The sequence below is a fragment of the Vigna radiata genome, unplaced genomic scaffold (assembly GCF_000741045.1).
Source record: "Vigna radiata var. radiata cultivar VC1973A unplaced genomic scaffold, Vradiata_ver6 scaffold_376, whole genome shotgun sequence".
In the NCBI taxonomy this organism is placed as follows: domain Eukaryota; kingdom Viridiplantae; phylum Streptophyta; class Magnoliopsida; order Fabales; family Fabaceae; genus Vigna; species Vigna radiata.
In genome coordinates, this window is record NW_014542546.1 from 90556 (window position 1) to 109169 (window position 18614).

Sequence of the window (18614 nt, forward strand, 5' to 3'; positions counted from 1 at the left end):
ATTTGATGGACGTTATAGTCCATGAGTTACCAAGACTCGGTGGGTCTTGATGTAACTAGACTCGGTCGGTCTAGTGTGTTTGATGGACGTTATAGTCCATGAGTTACCAAGACGCGATGGGTCTTGATGTGACTAGACACGGTCGGTCTAGTGTATTGATGGATGTTATGGTCCATAGGGCGTCAAGACGCGGTCTGTCCTGGCCTTGTGTAGGTAGAAATGTTGAAGTAGCTAGTTGCACTTGATGTAAACTGGATGAGCATGTAACTGCTTTAGAGGTTTGTGATTGCTTTAGTAATCTGTAAGATATAATTGAGTCTGATCGGTTGAGATTGTAACTGCTTTAGTAAGGTGTTTAACGTCCAGGTTTGCTAGACGACGGGAGTGACCATCCCACAAGGTGTTCGGGAACGACCGACCCATTCGGTGTTCAATGTCTAGTCGACAAGAGTGACCATCCTGTAAGGTGTTTAACGTCCAGGTTTGCTAGACGATGGGAGTGACCATCCCACAAGGTGTTCGGGAACGACCGACCCGTTCGGTGTTTAACGTCTAGTCGACAGGAGTGACCATCCTGTAAGGTGTTTAGCATTCTCCAAGAATTGCCATGATAGAATTGATATCAAGAACATAATCTCAATTAAAGACGTTTAAGCTAAAGGATATTTTTTCCTGTAACCTGCATTTGAATTCAAACCTGCACTTGAACACATACTTAATAATGCATTACATATATTATGGAATGCAATATATGCCAGTTTAAGCATTATTTATGTTGGTGGAGATGTCAAACACCCTTGTCTCATAGATGTGGGCGATAGCCGTCAGCCAATCGGACCAAACCAGTTGAACACTCAAAATTCCCAATAAATCAAGAAACCTTGAATTAGGATTTTGGTTGGATAAAAAGGGGGCCCGCTCGTGGAGAGAGACTTTGCTCTGCTATGGCTCGCTGGTGGTGCAGGGCAGCGATCCGTGGTGGTGGCGGTGATGCCGCCGGAGACGCCGATGGTGACGCCACCGAAGACCAGATGGAGGAGAGATCGGATGAGTGGACGATGTCGTGGTGAGTTCTCTCACCTAGAAGATTGGACCATTGGGATTTTCTCTGAAGAAGATCGGTTTGGGTCATTGCCTTCGACCGCGTCAAGGTCCTTCGCAAGTTGTCCCAGGCTTTCCATGTCGTTCGTACAGGTGAACAGGTTGATTCTTATCTGGAGAGGATGAAGGAGTGCGTCTTGAGAGCGCGACACTTGCGTCATAGGGGAGAGAAAAGATTAATTCTTTTGATGAAGGAGGTGGGTCCAATCGGTACAACTGTTGCGGGTGACAATGGCTTGACCGAACAACGCGAGGGCGGTGGTCCGATGGCATAGTCTGGTTCACGCGTAGGTGACAACACAAACTAGAGATGTAAGTGTTGCCGCTGGCCAAAGGCGGCGCTTGCCCGAGTCGAGGCAGTGATGGGGGATGATTTCAGTAGTGTGGCGAGAGTCGCGGCCACCCGGTGGTGTTTATAATGAAGGGGTGCATCGCTTATAAACAATGTGGAAGCAGTAGCACTGTGGTAAGGAAGTATTGATTTCAATCATAAAGTCGCTTCTACCGGTAGAGGTTGAGATTTGTTTTAGGCGACGAGACGGAGATCGTGCCGGTCTCGTTCAGGCTCCGGCTGCGGGATTGGCCGTACGGATGACGCGGGACGGTTGTACCGATGGGTAGCATAAGTCGGTGGTGAAGAAACTTCACTCTTTTTCGCGTTTCTGAGTCAGATGATGTGACCTATAGATATTGCCCTCCAAGATTGAAAGGAAAAACCCTTCTTTATATGTGCTACAACATCAGTGAGTATTGGCATCAGATGAGCAATTATGCCTTCATCAAGAGAAGTATGGAGATCATTGTGTCTGTTTTTGTTGAAATGAGACCACGATTCAAAACCTGAAATCACAATCTCCTTCGCAACTTACTTGGTAATGATCTGGAAACCGAACGGTGAGTACCTGCAAGTTAGCACTCCAACGCTCAAGTCAGCTAGGTCACCCAAGTAATTATATTTAGAAAATCAATCTAACCCTATACCTGAGCCATGCTGTTCTATTTATAGAGAAATAATCCCACCATAATAGGAGCCAGTTAGACTAGGCTCAACTATTCCGTAATTTCCTCCACGTCAGTCGCAACTGCTTCCCACTTCCTAAATTCTTGCTCCACCAAATTCGCAAAATATCTCCACTAACTACTCAGTAATCACCGCGCTTGTTTTCTTCTCGGTCAACTAAATTTTCTCATACAACTCGTACACTATGTGAGCCAGCCAATTATCCAGCACTGTCATAGCCTTCCCTATCGGTACAAGTCTACTCCCGATCTTCCTCATAGAATTCCCGATCGACCTAAATCCCTTTATACTACATAAGCCCCCAAAGCCCCTAGCTATAACAAAAGCGTAGGAGTTTTACTGTAATCATGACCGTTGTTGAAAAGATGTGACTGATGAAGGGTTTTAACTCCCGAGAAGACGCTTCATCTCACCCGTAGGATGAGGAGTTAGGAATGGTTGAGATTAACCTCATGACATCCCTACAAAGGACGTGAACAGGCACGAAGTCCTCACCGTCAAATTTGAGGGGGATAGACGGTCTAGATGAGGACACGAAACCGTTTATCCCGGCTATAAAAAGGGGGGAGGGACCACTGTCATTTTCACTTTGCACACTTCATTCATAGGTGAATCCTGAACGAGTTATCGCAATCGCCGATCGTCCTGTTAAACAAGGTAATGTCTACCTCTTTCCCATCAACGAGAAATTTGGTGATGATCGTCCAGGGGTACTGATCATAGGGTTTCGTCGTCGTCGAAGTCATCTTCCAGTAACTCTAGTGATTCTAGTAGCTTGTCCGGTCATTTTTATGTAGAATTTAACATTGATGACTCCCGGACATGGACGTCCATCGTAGCACCACCCAGAGTAGAAGGGTATGAGTGGGCTCCCCATGAGGTAAAAAACTATCTTCCTTATTACATTCGTAGAGCAACCATCAGACATCTACTGCAAAAGGTATACATTTTATCTGACTTTAGGGAGGTTGACGATTATACACTAGTAGTATGTCGTTCGAATGAGAGAGCATGCCACGGTCGGGAGGGATATGGTTTAGATTTTTTTTATGTATATATCACTTTGTTCAAAGATCTAGGCGTACGACTTCCCTTTACTGAGTTTCAAATGGGAGTATTGAAATATTTGAACATATGCCCTGCCCAACTTCATCCCAATGGATGGGCTTGCATGCAAGCCTTCCATTTGTTATGCACCGGTCTGCAATTTGATCCCACCCCTAAGTCTTTTTTGTATTTCTTCCGAGCTTTCCCTAACCCCAATAGGTCTTGGGTTTCCCTCCTTCCGGTTAAAGATAAACAGTAATTCACTTCTTTTAACTCTTCATATAAGGATTTCAAAGTAAATTAGTGTAAAATAGCGATCCGTGAACCTGGTCGGCCAAAATATTTCCTGAATGATGGTCAACCAAAATTTCCTTTGTATTGGACCGAAGAACCCACTCGATTAGAATCATGGCCAACAATGGATATGACTGAGGACGAGTTAAAGATTATTAATAAGATCGATCAGTTACCCCGTAAGACGTCATCCCGCATATTGATAAAACTTCTTGGCACCGATGAGTTACAAAATAAAGTGTTAGGTACGACTTATATCCATTTTATTGTCGAACGTCTATCATTATTGACCTGTCCAAATTCATTCTTTATTTGTAGAACTATTTGAAGGAATGGATCAACATGCTGCCTTTGCTCGATTGATGGCACAGAAGAAATTGAAAAAGGTTGCTGAAAGTTCCTCTTCTCCCACATCTCCAGCAAAAACCGCTCCTATTGTTAACCTGGCCTTGAAGATCTCTAATTCGGTAGAGGATATTGTTGAAACCAAAGCTACCAAATCTAGCATCACAAGAGGCAAACCAAAAAGGAAAGCGGAGAAGACACCTTCTCCCCCCGAGAAACAAAAAATGAGCCTACCATTGCTGACCGGGCCGCTGGACCCGAACGTCCATGTATCTGACCGGTTGCAATTCAACCTCACACCTGAGGAGAGGAAGCCATTCAAGGAAATGACGCCTAGTGAATCTCTTAACATGGCATATGAGTTGATAGCTTGAGCAAGCATTTTCTTGAACTATTCTGCTGGAACCACCAAACCATTATTGGTGAATGAGCTAGAAGTGGCCACGAATGAATTGGCAGAGTTTAAGAAAAAGAACATTTCTTTGACCTTACGCATTCATGAATTGGCCAAGGCGGCTGAGGATGATCGAGTGAAGGCGACGAATCAATTGAACGCATCACAGAAAGAGGTTGTCACCCTTAAGAATTCCATGGACATCTTGAAGAAAAGTGTTGAAGAATTGACCAACAACAACAGCAACTTAACTAAGGAGCGTGATGACCTGATCATCGAGCGAGATAATTTGTTTACGGAAACTGCCCGATTGGGAGATCAAGTATGCTTGGAAAGGGAGTTAGGGTTTGAGCAGGGAATTGCCCAATGTCACTATTTCTTCAACACTCCCCTAACCGATCCAAGCTTTGATATCATGAAGGTAGTTGTTGATGGGAACCTGATTGACCTAGGTAGTCAAGTTGCTGCGAATGTCGAGAACATAGAAACTGTTCCAGTGGCAAGGAAGGAAACTGCTGAGATGATGGACGGTCGGGTGGCTTCTGCTACCGACCTGGCACATAAGTCCACCGATCCTGCCAACAAAAACTGAAGAACATTTGCAACTAATAACTATGTAGTGTTGTCAGTACGGTTTTGAACAAGTATTGTTATATAAGTTCACTATGTTAAATTTTGTATGAACTATCTTGAACATTGTTAGTAGTATGTTCATAATATATTGCTGTTTAAATATGATAACCACCTTATTCCCCATGAAAATATCATAATCTGTGTTATTGTTCAAAACCTTATTCCCCGATACGTGTTACCTGATCGAATCAAACGTTGTAATCACCTTATTCCCCGATACGTATATTACCCGATCGAATCAAACATTGTAATCACCTTATTCCCCGATACGTATATTACCCGATCGAATCAAACGTTGTAATCGCCTTATTCCTCGATAGATATCACGTTATTCACCCATACATATATTACCCGCTCGAATCAAACGTTGTAAGCGCCTTATCACCCGATAGATATCACCTTATGCACCAATAAGAATAAAAACGTAATGAAAGGTATGATTTGATCAATAGAATTACCTCGAATGGATCAGAAATATAATCCGTGAATTCATTCATAAGATATTGCAAATAGCATGAACAGGTGATTAAATAGCACCTCGCCTTATTCCCCATACAAAAGTTCTGATCTTTACAGAAACAAAATAAATAAAAACCGAATCAACTAAAGTAAAACTTCAAATGAGATGCATTCCAAGTGTTCGGTATAATATCGCCTGTTAAGTGTTCCAAACAATATGCTCCATTATTTAAGTCTTCTTTCACCCTGAACGGTCCATCCCAATTTGTTTCTAGTTTCCCTTTGGTATGGATTTTCCTTGCGTTTGTTGTCTTGCGCCACACTAAATCTCCTTCCATGAATCGCCGGGGCCTTACCTTAGTATTGTATCTTCGGGGTACCAATCTCTTGTATGCTTCATTTTTTATAGCCGCTATATGTCGCCGTTCATCTATTACATCCAAATTACTTCGAAGTTGTTCGTCATTGATCATCATATCTGAGAGCTTTCGTCGCATGGTTGGTTCACCAACTTCTACAGGTAGCATAGCATATGTCCCACAGGTTAAATTGAAAGGTGATTCACCAGTTGAACCGTGCGGGGAGCAGCGGTATCCCCATAAGACCTGGTCGATTTCATCGACCCATCCCCCTAAAGCTTCACCTAGGCGTTTCTTGAGTTCATTAACGATAATTTTGTTAGCCGCTTCAGCTTGCCCGTTCGTCTGAGGGTGCTCCACTGAACTTGTGATACTAGTGATACCCAACTCCTTGTAGAAACTTTATAGTCTTTTGTCGATAAATTGTCGTCCGTTGTCGGTTATGGTAGTTCTTGGTAAACCGAACCTGCAAATGAGGCACCATATAAATCGTTTGACCTGAACAGTGGAGATTTTAGCCAATGGTTCGACTTCGACCCATTTAGTGAAGTAATCTATAGCGACAAGAAGAATTTCTTTTGAGATCGACCGACCGGAAATGGACCGACTATGTCCATGCCCCATTGAGCAAACGGCCAAGGGGCAAATATGTTGTGTAACTCTGATGCCGGAGCATGAAAAACATTACCGTGCTTTTGGCACGACACACATTTCTGTGAAAAAGATATGTAGTCTTGTTCCAATGTAGGCCAAAAGAAACCTGCTCTCAGAACCCGAGCCTTTAATGCCCGACCCCCGGTGTGCCTACCACATATGCCATGGTGTAATTCCTGTAAAACATACGTGGCTTCCTCTGTGGATAGACACTTCATAATAGGCGTAACATATCCTCTGCGATATAGATCATCCCCGATCAGGCAATATCTGGATATTTTCTTCGTTTCTTCAGCCTGTAGATTGTGTCCTGCTTCCTGTTTTCGTATTAACCGAATGATCTCCTCTTTCCAGCAATTCTGATCATTAGGATTACACGGAGTAGAGATAGTGTGACATTCTATACTTGGCTCAGATAATACTTGCCGAATGACTGAGTTAAGGACCCCTTTCTCCTTCCCATCGGCCAACTTGGATAAGCGATCGGCTCGCGTGTTCTGTTCTCATGGTACATGAATTATCGTAAACTTAGCAAAGTGTGTCTCCAACAGCTTTGCTCGATGAAAGTATCGTAGCAGGCAATCATCTTTCACCTGATAGCTACCGTTCATATGCCCTTCAACTATCTGAGAATCCGTGCGACATTCTAAAATATCTACTTCGATATCCCAAGCGAGCTCCATCCCAACAATCAATGCTTCATATTCAGCTTGATTATTGCTGACTTTGAATTTGAAGACAACAAACTGTTCAACTATAACACCGTTCGATCCTTCTAAAACTATTCCTGCTCCTCCACCAGCTTTACCCGCAGACCCATCCACATACAATTTCCAAACCTGTTTGGGCATCGGGTAAGGTAATTCAATCGCGAATTCAGCTAAATGCTGGACTTTCACCGAACCTCTGGGCTCATATTGAAGTCCAAACTCGGACAACTCAACTGACCATCCTATCATCCTTCCAGCCAAATCTGGTTTACGCAGGATTTTAACTATTGGGTAGTCTGTTCGAACTATCACTTGATGTCCTTGAAAGTATGGCCTAAGGCGACGAGCGGCGTATAGGAGAGATAAGACTACTTTCTCGAATTTTTGATATCGAATCTCTGCCTCTTTTAAACTCCGACTAACAAATTAGATCAGCTTAAACTGAGGTTCTTCTTGAATTAAGGCTGCACTAATTGTTGTGTCAGATACTGCCAGGAAGATGTGTAACACATGGTCGGGATCCGGTCTGCCCATAACGGGTGGAACGGTCAAGATTCCCTTAACCTCCTCAAACGCTTTCTCGCACTCTTCATTCCATCCTGCTGACGCACTTTTCCTCATAAGCTTCAAAATAGGTTTGATCTTCTCTGCCAATTTTGGGATGAACCGTGACAGAGATGTTAACCGTCTGACCAATCGCTGAATTTCCTTCAAATTATTTGGGCTTCGCATTTCCAAAATTGCCTTACACTTATCTGGGTTTGCTTCTATTCCCCGGACCGTCAACATAAATCCTAGGAATCTGCCAGCGTTAACCCCGAACGTGCATTTTGAGGGATTTAGTCTCATCCCATACTTTCTGATCTGCCCCAGCACTTCTTCCAAGTCCTTGATGTGATCTTCCAAAGAATGACTACGTATGACCATGTCATCAACATACACTTCCATACACGTTCCTATCTCACGTTCAAACATTTTATCCATGAGTCTCTGGTATGTTGCCCCTACATTTTTTAGACCGAACGACATAACATTGTAACAATAGGTACCACGTTCGGTAATGAAGGATGTCTTTTCTCTATCAGGAGCATACATTGGTATTTGGTTATACCCCGAATAGGCATCTAGAAAACTCAGCACTTCGTAATCGGACACCCCATCTACCAAGCCATCTATGCTAGGAAGAGGATATGTGTCTTTGGGGCATGCTTTGTTCAGATCGGTGAAGTCGGTACACATTCTCCATTTACCGTTAGACTTTTTTACTAGAACTACATTGGCCAACCAAGTAGTGTATTTTATTTCACGTATAAAACCTGCTGATGAATCGATATTTTATCGATTTCACTTAGTTTATTGTACCGAAATTAATCAGGGAATTGTGCTTAATTGTCCGGTATTTTCCCATTTTTCCTAATTATGCTTAATTTGACCGGAAATTCTAATTTTAATTAATTTGAATTTTCTGAGCTAATTATTTGCATTATTATTTTCAGGGAAAATTTTGGAAACCCAATTTGGGACATTTGGAGGACACCAAAATAAATTCAAGATTCTCATTTTAGACATTTTAAATTTTATTTATATTGTAATTTAATTNTTTAAAGTTTTTGGACAAGCTTGTGCACATTGGACCCAATTTTGACAAAAACATGATGGGCCCAAATAGTTGTAGGACACTTGGCAACTTTAGGGTTTTTGGGTGGACCTCACCCAACCTTAAAAGAGTCACTAGACCCTAGGGAAAGGAGTTTTTTTTCCAGCCGTCACTTAGTGGACAACTCTCTCTCGGCAATTGTTTTTTTTGCCAGCGGTAGCAACGTTCTCGGAGTGGAGATTAAGGTTTTTGAGCATCCAGAGGCTGAAAAACAATTTTATTAGGAAGAAAAAAAATGGGTAGCACATTGATACTGGATTTTGGATGAATTGACAAGCTCATGTCTCTTCTCCTTTTCTTTTTAACGTGTTGGTTAAACGGTACAGGGAGAGTATTACAGCTGCCACCTCATTCCTTTGAGTTTTCAAAAAAAAAAAAAAAAAGAAAAAAACGTTTTTGGCATTGTGATGATGAATGAATGAAAATGGGTGCAGCGTTTTGTTTCTTCCTTTTAATTGGATAATTCCTTTTTATTGCTTTAATGAAGACACACGGTCTTTTCTTTGAGCCAGGAAAGCATTGCTACATTTCTTTTTATTTAACATGCATTTGTTTTCTTTATTTTTTTTATTGAAGCTTCTTGGAGGAATATTCACGGTGAAAACATTGATGAAGGGGCACACTTTTCCTTTTTCTTATTTAATGTTTTCTTTATTATTATTTCAATGAAATCATTACGTTGATTCCATTCTTTGTTAGGCATTTTTTTTTCTTTTCTTTAAAGTAGCATTTATTTAATGTTTGCAAATGGGTGTGACGTCCTAGTTTGGGCTGCACCAAGGTAATTAATTTTTCTTTTTGCTTAGGAGAAGGCAAGTGGCATTCGGCTGCAGTTGTGACGTTCTGAAACAGGAGGCTTTGATTTCATTTGGAGTGTGCACACGTTGATTTATTGGAAGTACTTTCAATCTAATTTGCTTTAGGAGAATGTCACGACAAAGAGGGTTTTTAAGCTATTGCAATTTTAATTTTATTTGGTAGATGCCAATTTGGTTAAATGTTAAAGGTAATTTGTGTCGTTTATTTCTTTTGCTTTAATTTAATTTTATAAAGTTTGTTGAGTTGGGCTTTATGTTGTTTCTAATTTAGTGATGCATATTAACAATTTTAATTGTGCTAGATATTTGTGTTACAGTGTTAGGCTTCTAATATTTTCTTTCATTTTAATGATTCTGTGTTTTAATTTATTCTTCTGCATTCACAATTCTTTCACAAACCCCCCTTCGTGTTTGACTTGATTCTGAACCGCAATTGGTCCTTGAGAGACGACCTAGGAGTCACTTCCTAGCTATACTGCACTTTAATTGCACATCTAATTTGATTGGGCGGCGACACCCATCACCTGCATCTAACAATTTTTGTACTTCTTCATTCACTGCTTGCCTTTTCTCCAACCCTAATCTTCTCTTCTTTTGTGCGACCGGTCGGGCATCACGGAATACCGATAGCTTATGAGCAATAATATCTGGATGTAAACCAGGCATATCAAAGGGTACCCATGCAAACAAATCTTTGTTCTTGATTAACACACAACCTACTTCCTTCACCTGATCATTATTCAAGTTCTTCCCAATTAATGTATCTCTATCCAGCTCCTCACCAAGGCTAAACGATTGGGTTTCACCCATGGGCTCCATTCGGTCTTCTGTATTCAACCTTTGATCCAGATCAGTCATTCAATAACCGACCGGTCCTCTGTTTTTTTATACAGGCGTTGTTTTACTCTAAGCCCCGTCGCATAACATTCTCTCGCCATCTTTTGATTAGCACGGACGGTGCAAACCTTTCCCCGGTCGGTGGGATACTTCAACACTAGGTGTGGTGTTGAAACAATTGCACCAAAGGTGTTCAAGCAAGGTCGTCCTAACAACGCGTTATACGAGGTATCCGCTTCCACCAGTAGAAAACGAACTTGAAGCTCTTTAGCATTTTTTTCCAATCCCAGGCTTACTTTGAGTTCTACGTATCCCCTAGTATCCACCCGTTCGCCTGCAAAGCCTACAATCTGCTCATTAAAAGGTTGGATAGCTCCCTCTGGTATATCCATTTGCGTAAACGTCCTCCAATATAGAATATTGGCCGAGCTTCCTTGGTCAATACCTTTCCCACCTGGTACGGGGCGATCATGGCAACTATTACCATTGGGTCATCTTGATCAGGATCTGGAGCATGGAAGTCATCGTGTGAAAAGGAGATCACAGGCATAGATTTTCTATCTATTCCCGTTTGATTCACATGATGCAAATTTCGTAAATGCCTTTTACGAGCTGATACCGATGGGCCACTTCCTGCGAACCCGCCAGAGATGGTATTTATAATGCCTCTTGTCACCCTTTCCCTGCTTCGGCTTCTGCTTCTACTTTGATCCCGTCTATTTCTTTTCTCACTTTGGTGAGTTGCACCGTTCTGTGTGCATGTCTGACGACGTTGCACAAATTTTTGCAAATGTCCAGCTTGAATAAGATTTTCCAGTTTATCCTTCAAGGTATTGCAGTCTTCCGTAGTGTGACCTCTGTTTTGGTGGTACCTGCAATATTTGCTTTCATCAGCTCCCAAAGGTGTGGGAGCTCGAACTGCCTTCAATAAATCGGCTCTTAACGCTTCTTCCATCACCCTAGTACAAGGGGCATTAAGAGGTGTATGGTGGACGCGTTGCAAGAGTCGAGGTTGCTCCATCCTTCTTGGCCCGACTGGTCGTTCCTCTCTCCTTTGGATCCCCCGATTTATACCCTCCCTCCTAATATGCCCTCTTGATTCGCTCTCCTTGCCTTTATAATGAGCTCTTCCTTCTTCGATTCTAATAAAGCTCGTCAGTTTGTGTTGTAGTTCGGCCATTGTTTGTGGCTCTTCGGCGTATAGGTAATCTACGAAGGACAACATTTCGTACTTCTCGAGCCGTTCGGTTGAATCTTTCCATGAATGTTTTAAGTGATTCTTCTCTCCCTTGCTTTATCCTCATTAATGTCGTATAAGTCATTCCAGGTGTTTTACTGGAGATGTATTGTTGACTGAACAATCGTGATGGCAACCCCTAAAGGGACTTCCCATCCAAAGAAGCATAAACTACAACTAAGACTAAAGAAAGGGAAGTAGAATAAAAGATTTCCAAAACTCTTTCCTTATCTAAAGTCTTAGATAGATTCTCCAATCCATTTACATTGTTTTGTAGGTGTCCAAATAAAAGTAGGAAANTATGTCTACACATCTCAAGAAGCTAGCCAAAGCTAAGAAAGAGCAAAGGAGACCAAGGAAGAGGACTTTAGAAGGCCTATGGATTGAAGGCAACAACTTCCCCAAATGGAAACATGAAGAAGGTGCCTACCGCCCAGCCAACACCCTTGTGCGCTTAGCCATTCACGCTTGCCTCCTTCTTCATTGCCGCACATGTTAAACATTGTTCATATGAAGCATGTGGCCAGCTGGACAGCTTCCTCCACAAGTTTCCTTTAGCTTTCCATCACGTTTTCAATAAGCAAATATGTTAACTTCCCTTGCACGCATCTTGAAGCCTTTTCCATCTATAAAAGAGAAGCTTCATCTCTTGTAAATCAACTTGAATTTAAGTAATGAAATGCTGCTGAACTTCAGCCATTGATCTCAAGTTCGAACTTGTGCTTTGTTATCCAGCACCTCCTATAGCTCCTTTCCCCTTTGGAAGGCTGCCTAAGCTATAATTCTACCAAACACATTCATCCAACATCACCAGACATTTTCACAAACACCTTCAGTGCAATTCACACTTCATCTTCTCCATCATTCCGCTGTCATTTCTCTGGTTCTGGAAGTGTTCGTGACTGAGTTGCAACGATGCTTCCATCATTTGGCATCAAGAGCCAACTGTTCCAGTCATGCTTCAAGAGCTAAGTGTTCTTCTTTCAATTTTTCTTTTCCGTCATGTGTTGTTCTCTGTTTTTCACTGTTTCATTGTTTCTCAGTTTTGATTTCATGTTTTCTGTGAATGTTTGCATTCGTTCACTGTTCCATAGCTTTTCTCCTTCATTTTAATCGGTGCATCTTATTGAATTTTCGTTCAATTCAGCGTAACACTCATTCCAAGTTTGTCATAGTCATGTGCAAATGTCTTTGCTATTTTACGTTGTCCATATGTGTATATTCTGTTCAGTTGTGATTTTTTTTTCCTTTCGTTTTTGATTGTGGTCAAGCAATAGCACGATATATGTCCATTGCTCCCGATCTTTGAAGCGTCTATTACTCTGTTGCATTGCTTACTATTCTGCGTCCAAATTTTGCAGCAATTGTGTCTATCGGTTTTGGCTTTTTGAATCTAATTTTCATCCTGATTTTGGTATTTAAGCTTCAAACATGTTTGTCTGATGATTGCAATTATGTTCAAATCAATTGAAACTTGTATGCATCAAAGAAATCCAAAATGAGTGATTGAGTTCATCCTACCTCGTGCCAAACTCTGCATCCATAAGTTGACCACTGTTACATATGGTGCACTCTGTTTAAGTGCAGATTTCTTGATTCTAACGTTGTGCACAAGTGCAATTGCTGAGTCATTTTCATATGAATTTAACACATGATATGTGCACAATGCTTAAATGCCTGTTTGAGTTGAATTACTCTACGTTGCTGTCACAGTTTCGTATATTCTAGCTATGCACCGTGCTGTTGTGTCCATTGTGTGAGTTTAGGCAATTTAATTTCTCTAGCTCAATTTCTGAGACTAGATCTAGTGATTTAGGACTTCTTTGAGTCTTTAATTGATCTATCTAGTTCCAATTTCTCTGCTGTCAAATTCTGGTGCAGTTTTCTTACAATTTCCTACATATTTTAGCAACTATGGCAGTGGCTTTGTGATTCCATGTGTTTATGTGCTGTTTGAAACTTTGCAAGTTTAATTGACCAATTCAAACTAGTTATTACTGTTCAATTGGTTATTTTACAGCTTTTGTGCAGATTCACAGTTTGAACCATCCAATTTTGTTGAATTTAGAAGTGAAATAGTGAAATTCTGATATGGCCTTTACTGTTGCTGTTTAAGCGTTTAAACATATTCCATTTGATGATACAAACTTGTTTGAAGCCTCATATGACCATTTGAATCACTGCAATTCATTTTAGCCACAACAGTTTCAATTTTATTGGCACTTTTCTCATTTTGGTGTAGATTTAGTGTCTTTATTGTGCATAAATCACAACTGCAGCTGTCTTGTACTGCATCAGCTTGTTTTTATGCATTGTGCATGCTTGAACAAGTTTATTTTGTCATTCCAAACCTATATGCACTGTTCATTTGGTCAAAATTGAGCTGGTATTCAAATTCACTTCCTAAACCATCAAATTTGCTTAATTTTGGAAGTGGACTACTGATTTTTGGTTGCAGTTTGTTTTCTTGTTGTTTCAGTGTTCAAACATCTTCCAATTGGTCATATAAAGTTGCTGGAAGGGTCATTTAAACTGGTCACATACTGCCACTCAATTTTACCACTGAAACCACCATTTTCCATTCATTTTCCTGTTGCAGTTTTCAGTTTGCTTGTTGTTTGGGTTTTCAGCACAGTTTATTTTGTATTTTGGATTGGAAAAAGCTGGGGGATCTTGTTTCAGTTAACTTCCAAGGCTTAAACACGCATAAATCCATCATAAAAAGCATATCTACCCCTGCAATCCAGTTTACAAGTTCAAAAATCAGAAAAATACCAAAACTGCAGTTCATTGTGGCATTTTATCAAACAGTTTGGCAATTTTATCAAACAGTTTCACTGCATAGATTTTCCTCATTCTTTTTGATTATTTCTTGCTTTTATAATCTATTCTAGTTCCTATCCTTGGCTCCTTTTGTGTGCTACCTTTTATTCCAGCTGTATATCACTTGAATTCTTCATTTTTTTGGCTTCCTTACTATGGTAGCAATCATGTTTTTGGCTACTTGAATTCTGGTGCAGCAGCTGTCATATATCACTCACGGTTTTGTGATTTTTCTTGCTGGTTTATCATATCCTTTTGGTGGAATTTTAGCACACAACTGGACCTTATCAAAGGGGTAGCATCTTAAGGAGTGGAGGTCTTGCTAACTTGGATTCAAGTGGACTTCAAGAGGACTTTAAGTGGGTTGTCCAGCCACCTTTTCAGCAGCAAAACACCACTCAAAAGTTACATTTCAGCATTTATTTTCCTTTTGTAGCCACACTTGGCTTTGCTTACATAGTTCTCTAATTCATTGTACTATTTGGCTTTCTATCACGGAACCTTTGTAGTAAATTGCTCTTTGCTTTTCAAACTTGAGTTACTTGGGAAAATGCTTATCAAGCAATTCCAAGTGCTCCCTTAAAACATTGTAATAGTGTAGTTGCGCATCTTAGTGTGAAAGTGTGTCAAGTGGCTCCAAGTGTCATTTGCACTTTCACATAGGGCCGTTGTCTTTTCCATTCATATCATATTTCCTTTAATTTTGCTTGTTGATTATTTGTGTTCTACGTCTCCGTGATAGCTAGGTGCGCTACCATATAGACAAACCTTCGTTTGGTTTACTAGGTGCATAACTTCCTTGCATTCAAAAGGTTTTGAAAGACTTCTATCTAGAAACTTGGGTGAGAAGCGTCAGGAGACACTCTGGCTAGGAAGGACAAGGTTTCTAAGCTTGTCCATTGTGACTCACCTCTCATTCACCAAAAACAAGCAAATTATCCTTTCAAAAAGTTTTGATTCATACTTGTGCAAGGCTTTCAAATATTTGTGAAAATCAATTTATCTACTTCACAAGCATGAGTCACTCTAGTGTTCAAGGTAACATCAATCAAGATCAAGAGACCATAGAGTTGCAAGAAGAACTCAATAGAACCAAGGCTGAGTTGAATGAGCTAAGGCAAATGGTCGCCAATCTTACAATCAGAGAGGGCAGACACAAGAGGATCACTCTCATAGGCAAAACCATGATCATGATGATCATTCCCAACATAGTGATCACCATAGTTACCAACCTTATGATCACTATCAACACCTTCCTAGGCGTCATCATAACCATAGAGACCATCATGTGGAACCAAAATTTGATCTTCCTCCCTTCTATGGTAGAGATAATGTTGAGGAATATTTTGAGTGGGAAATGAAGGTTGAACAAATTTTTGAATGCTACCACATTGATGATAGGAGGAGAGTGACTTTAGCCACCTTGACCTTTCAGGGTGCAGCCCTCTATTGGTGGACATCCATCATAAGAGACCAAAAGATGTATGGCGACTACACCATTCAATACTGGAATGAGTTGAAAGCAGACTTACACAGGCGACATGTCCCAGCCTATTATGCTAGAGAAGTCATGGACAAGCTCCATCGACTTCAACAAAGAAACATGAGTGTTGAGGAATACCGACAAAAATTGGAGTTACTCATGTTGAGAGAAGGGATCAAAGAGGAAGAGAGATTCACCATAGCTAGATTTCATAGTGGATTAAACTATGAGATTAGAGATAAGGTAGAACTCTTACCTTACCTAGATCTAAATGACTTTGTCTAGCTATGTGTGAGAGTGGAAGAACAACTTAGAAGAAAAGCTTCCACAAAAAGGAATTACCCTACGACCTCCGAGTATAGGAAAGATCATAAGAGGGAGGGTAGTCCAATAGGTATGATAAACCTCAAGACAAAGAAAAACAAAAAGAAAAAGATAAAGTGAGAGGTAAAGAAAAAGAGAGAGAGCGAGAACGAAATACCCCTCANAAAGAATCTTCAAAAGAACCAAGAGGTAGAGAGACTAGATGTTTTAAGTGTGGAGAGAGAGAGGTCATTATTCTTCTGAGTGTCCTCACAAAAGGTCTACTTATCTCTTGGACCACCACAATGAAAGTGCAGATTCTTCTAGTGACTCGGATACTTCCATATCTGAGGAAGAAGCCTTACCTTGTGAAGGTGAGTTATTGTTGGTTAGAAGACTTCTTAGAAGTCAACCCAAAGAGCTAGAACAATCTCAAAGGGAGAACCTCTTCCGCACAAGGTGCAAAATCTTTGAAAATACTTATTCATTAATTGTGGATAGTGGTTCTTCTAGCAATTGTTGTAATTCTAGAGTAGTGAACAAATTAGCCTTAATTACTATTCCTCATCCCAAGCCTTATAAGCTTCAGTGGAAAACAAAGGATGAAGAAATAGTACTGAACACACAAGTAACCATACCAATATCCATTGGCAAATATGAAGAAAATGTTTTATGTGATGTTGTTCCAATGGATGTTGGGCATGTATTACTTGGTAGGCCATGGCAATATGATCATAACTCTACTCATGATGGCTATACCAACAAAATAACTTTCCTCCATAAAGGCAATAAAATAACATTGATTCCTCTTACACCTGAACAAGTAAAAGAGGATGAGATAAAAATCAAAGAAAAAATTGAAAAAGAAAGAAAACAAGAAAGTCTGTTAGAAAAGAGTTACACATTCTTTAGTAGTATGCCCCATATTCTGATGGTAAAGGCAGTGTTTGTTACCATCGGCCCCCGCCGGCGTGGGCCGTTTCTTCAGGGGGGAATCAAATTGACACTAAGCGCCTCTTGCAACATACGCGTGGGTGGGGCGTTCAGCGGGGTGTACTGCTGAAACTTGGCTCCCCGAGGAGCCTCCCTCAGCTTGAAACCTCCAATCCAAGAGGGGCCGTCCGATCTCTTTCCTTTGGCCTTCTCCTTCAACTCCTGACTCTCCTTCTTATACACCTGCTTCATATCCTCCACCCTCATCTCGTCCGCCGCCCGTTCTCTCAGCTCCTCCATCGTCTTTGGCCGCTTTCGACACACACTGTCCTTGAAAGGCTGCGAGCGAAGGGTAGGCATCACATACTGCAGGGCCAACTCAACATTCAGTCCCTTGACTCTTCGGACCATCTTCTGATAACGATCCATGAACACCTTTAGGGTCTCATCCTTTCCCTACTTGAGATTAGAGAGCTCAAAGACCGTAGGATCTTCGGCTCAGCTACCGACGAACTGTCTACCGAACATCTCCTTCAACCCTTCGAAGCTCCGGATGGAACCCGGGGGCAAGGAATTGAACCATTCAAGCGCCTCTCCTTCTAACAACAGTGAAAAGGCCCGACACCAAATTGCCCTATTACCTGTTTTGAATGCCATTCTGGTAGAGAAGGCCTGAATGTGATCGTCGGGGTTAGTCGTGCCATCATATATGCTGAGCTAAGGTGGCACAAAATGCTCAAAAATATGGACATCCATAATGGCTTGAGTGAACGGTAACCCTTCGGACGCCTCCTCCTCCTTAACTGTCGGCGTAGTGACAATAGTACTGGTCACTCTCTCCGTCCTCTCCTGGCTTCCCTCCAATTCAGTGTCCCCTATCTTCTACGTTCAGTATGAAGCGCTACTGTGTTCGGTCGTACCCTCGTGGCCGGCCGAAGCCCGAGGGTCCTCCTCCTGTTCCCGGCCTGCTACTTCCTTGCCCTTCTCCCTCGCCTCACGCTCTCTGGCAATCTGAGCCGTGCACTCCTCTCTCATTGCCGACAACTCTTCTTCGTGCTGGCGCTTCATGTCCTCCATTTGCTGTCGTAACACCCTAATCGCCTCCATAGGGTCCTCGGTGGTCGTGTTTCTCGTGGTCACCATTGGGTCTAGACACTCGGCCCTACGGTGGGCGCCAACATGTTCCGATATAAGGCCGAGTTCCAAACCTACACAATTTCTCCTTCTCGAACAATTCGCTTCCTCACTTCGCCAGCTTTTCCCTATACTTCCAAAGTCCGGAGGGTACCTGCCAAAGGTACTCCGATGCTTAAGTTAGTTATGTTATCCGATCGGGCCTTTAAATTCAGAGATAAATGCTTAATAAATGAACCTACCTACCTGGGACCTTTGACCTGTATTTATAGTGTTGGACATGGGCCTGGTATTAAGGTTGTCTTAATTAAGGCCCAATTGTAGCCCAATCACCTTAAACACGTGATTATATAAATCATCCTGAACTTACCT

At 41.5% G+C, this 18614-nt stretch overlaps 2 protein-coding genes across 2 annotated transcripts; both read right to left on the reverse strand.

Moving 5' to 3' along the window:
• Nucleotides 1-5216: 5216 nt before the first annotated feature.
• Nucleotides 5217-7266, reverse strand: LOC106780210. The gene is made up of 4 exons (XM_014668470.1): nt 6901-7266; nt 6247-6804; nt 5651-5998; nt 5217-5234 (listed from the first exon to the last, which is right to left on the reverse strand). Exons 1-4 carry the CDS (start codon nt 7264-7266, stop codon nt 5217-5219), a joined length of 1290 nt encoding a protein of 429 aa, XP_014523956.1.
• Nucleotides 7267-10672: 3406 nt separating this feature from the next.
• On the reverse strand, nt 10673-11554 carry LOC106780211. Its single transcript, XM_014668471.1, has one exon. The coding sequence runs from the start codon at nt 11552-11554 to the stop codon at nt 10673-10675; it is 882 nt and encodes a 293-aa protein (XP_014523957.1).
• Between the last annotated feature and the right edge of the window lie 7060 nt (nt 11555-18614).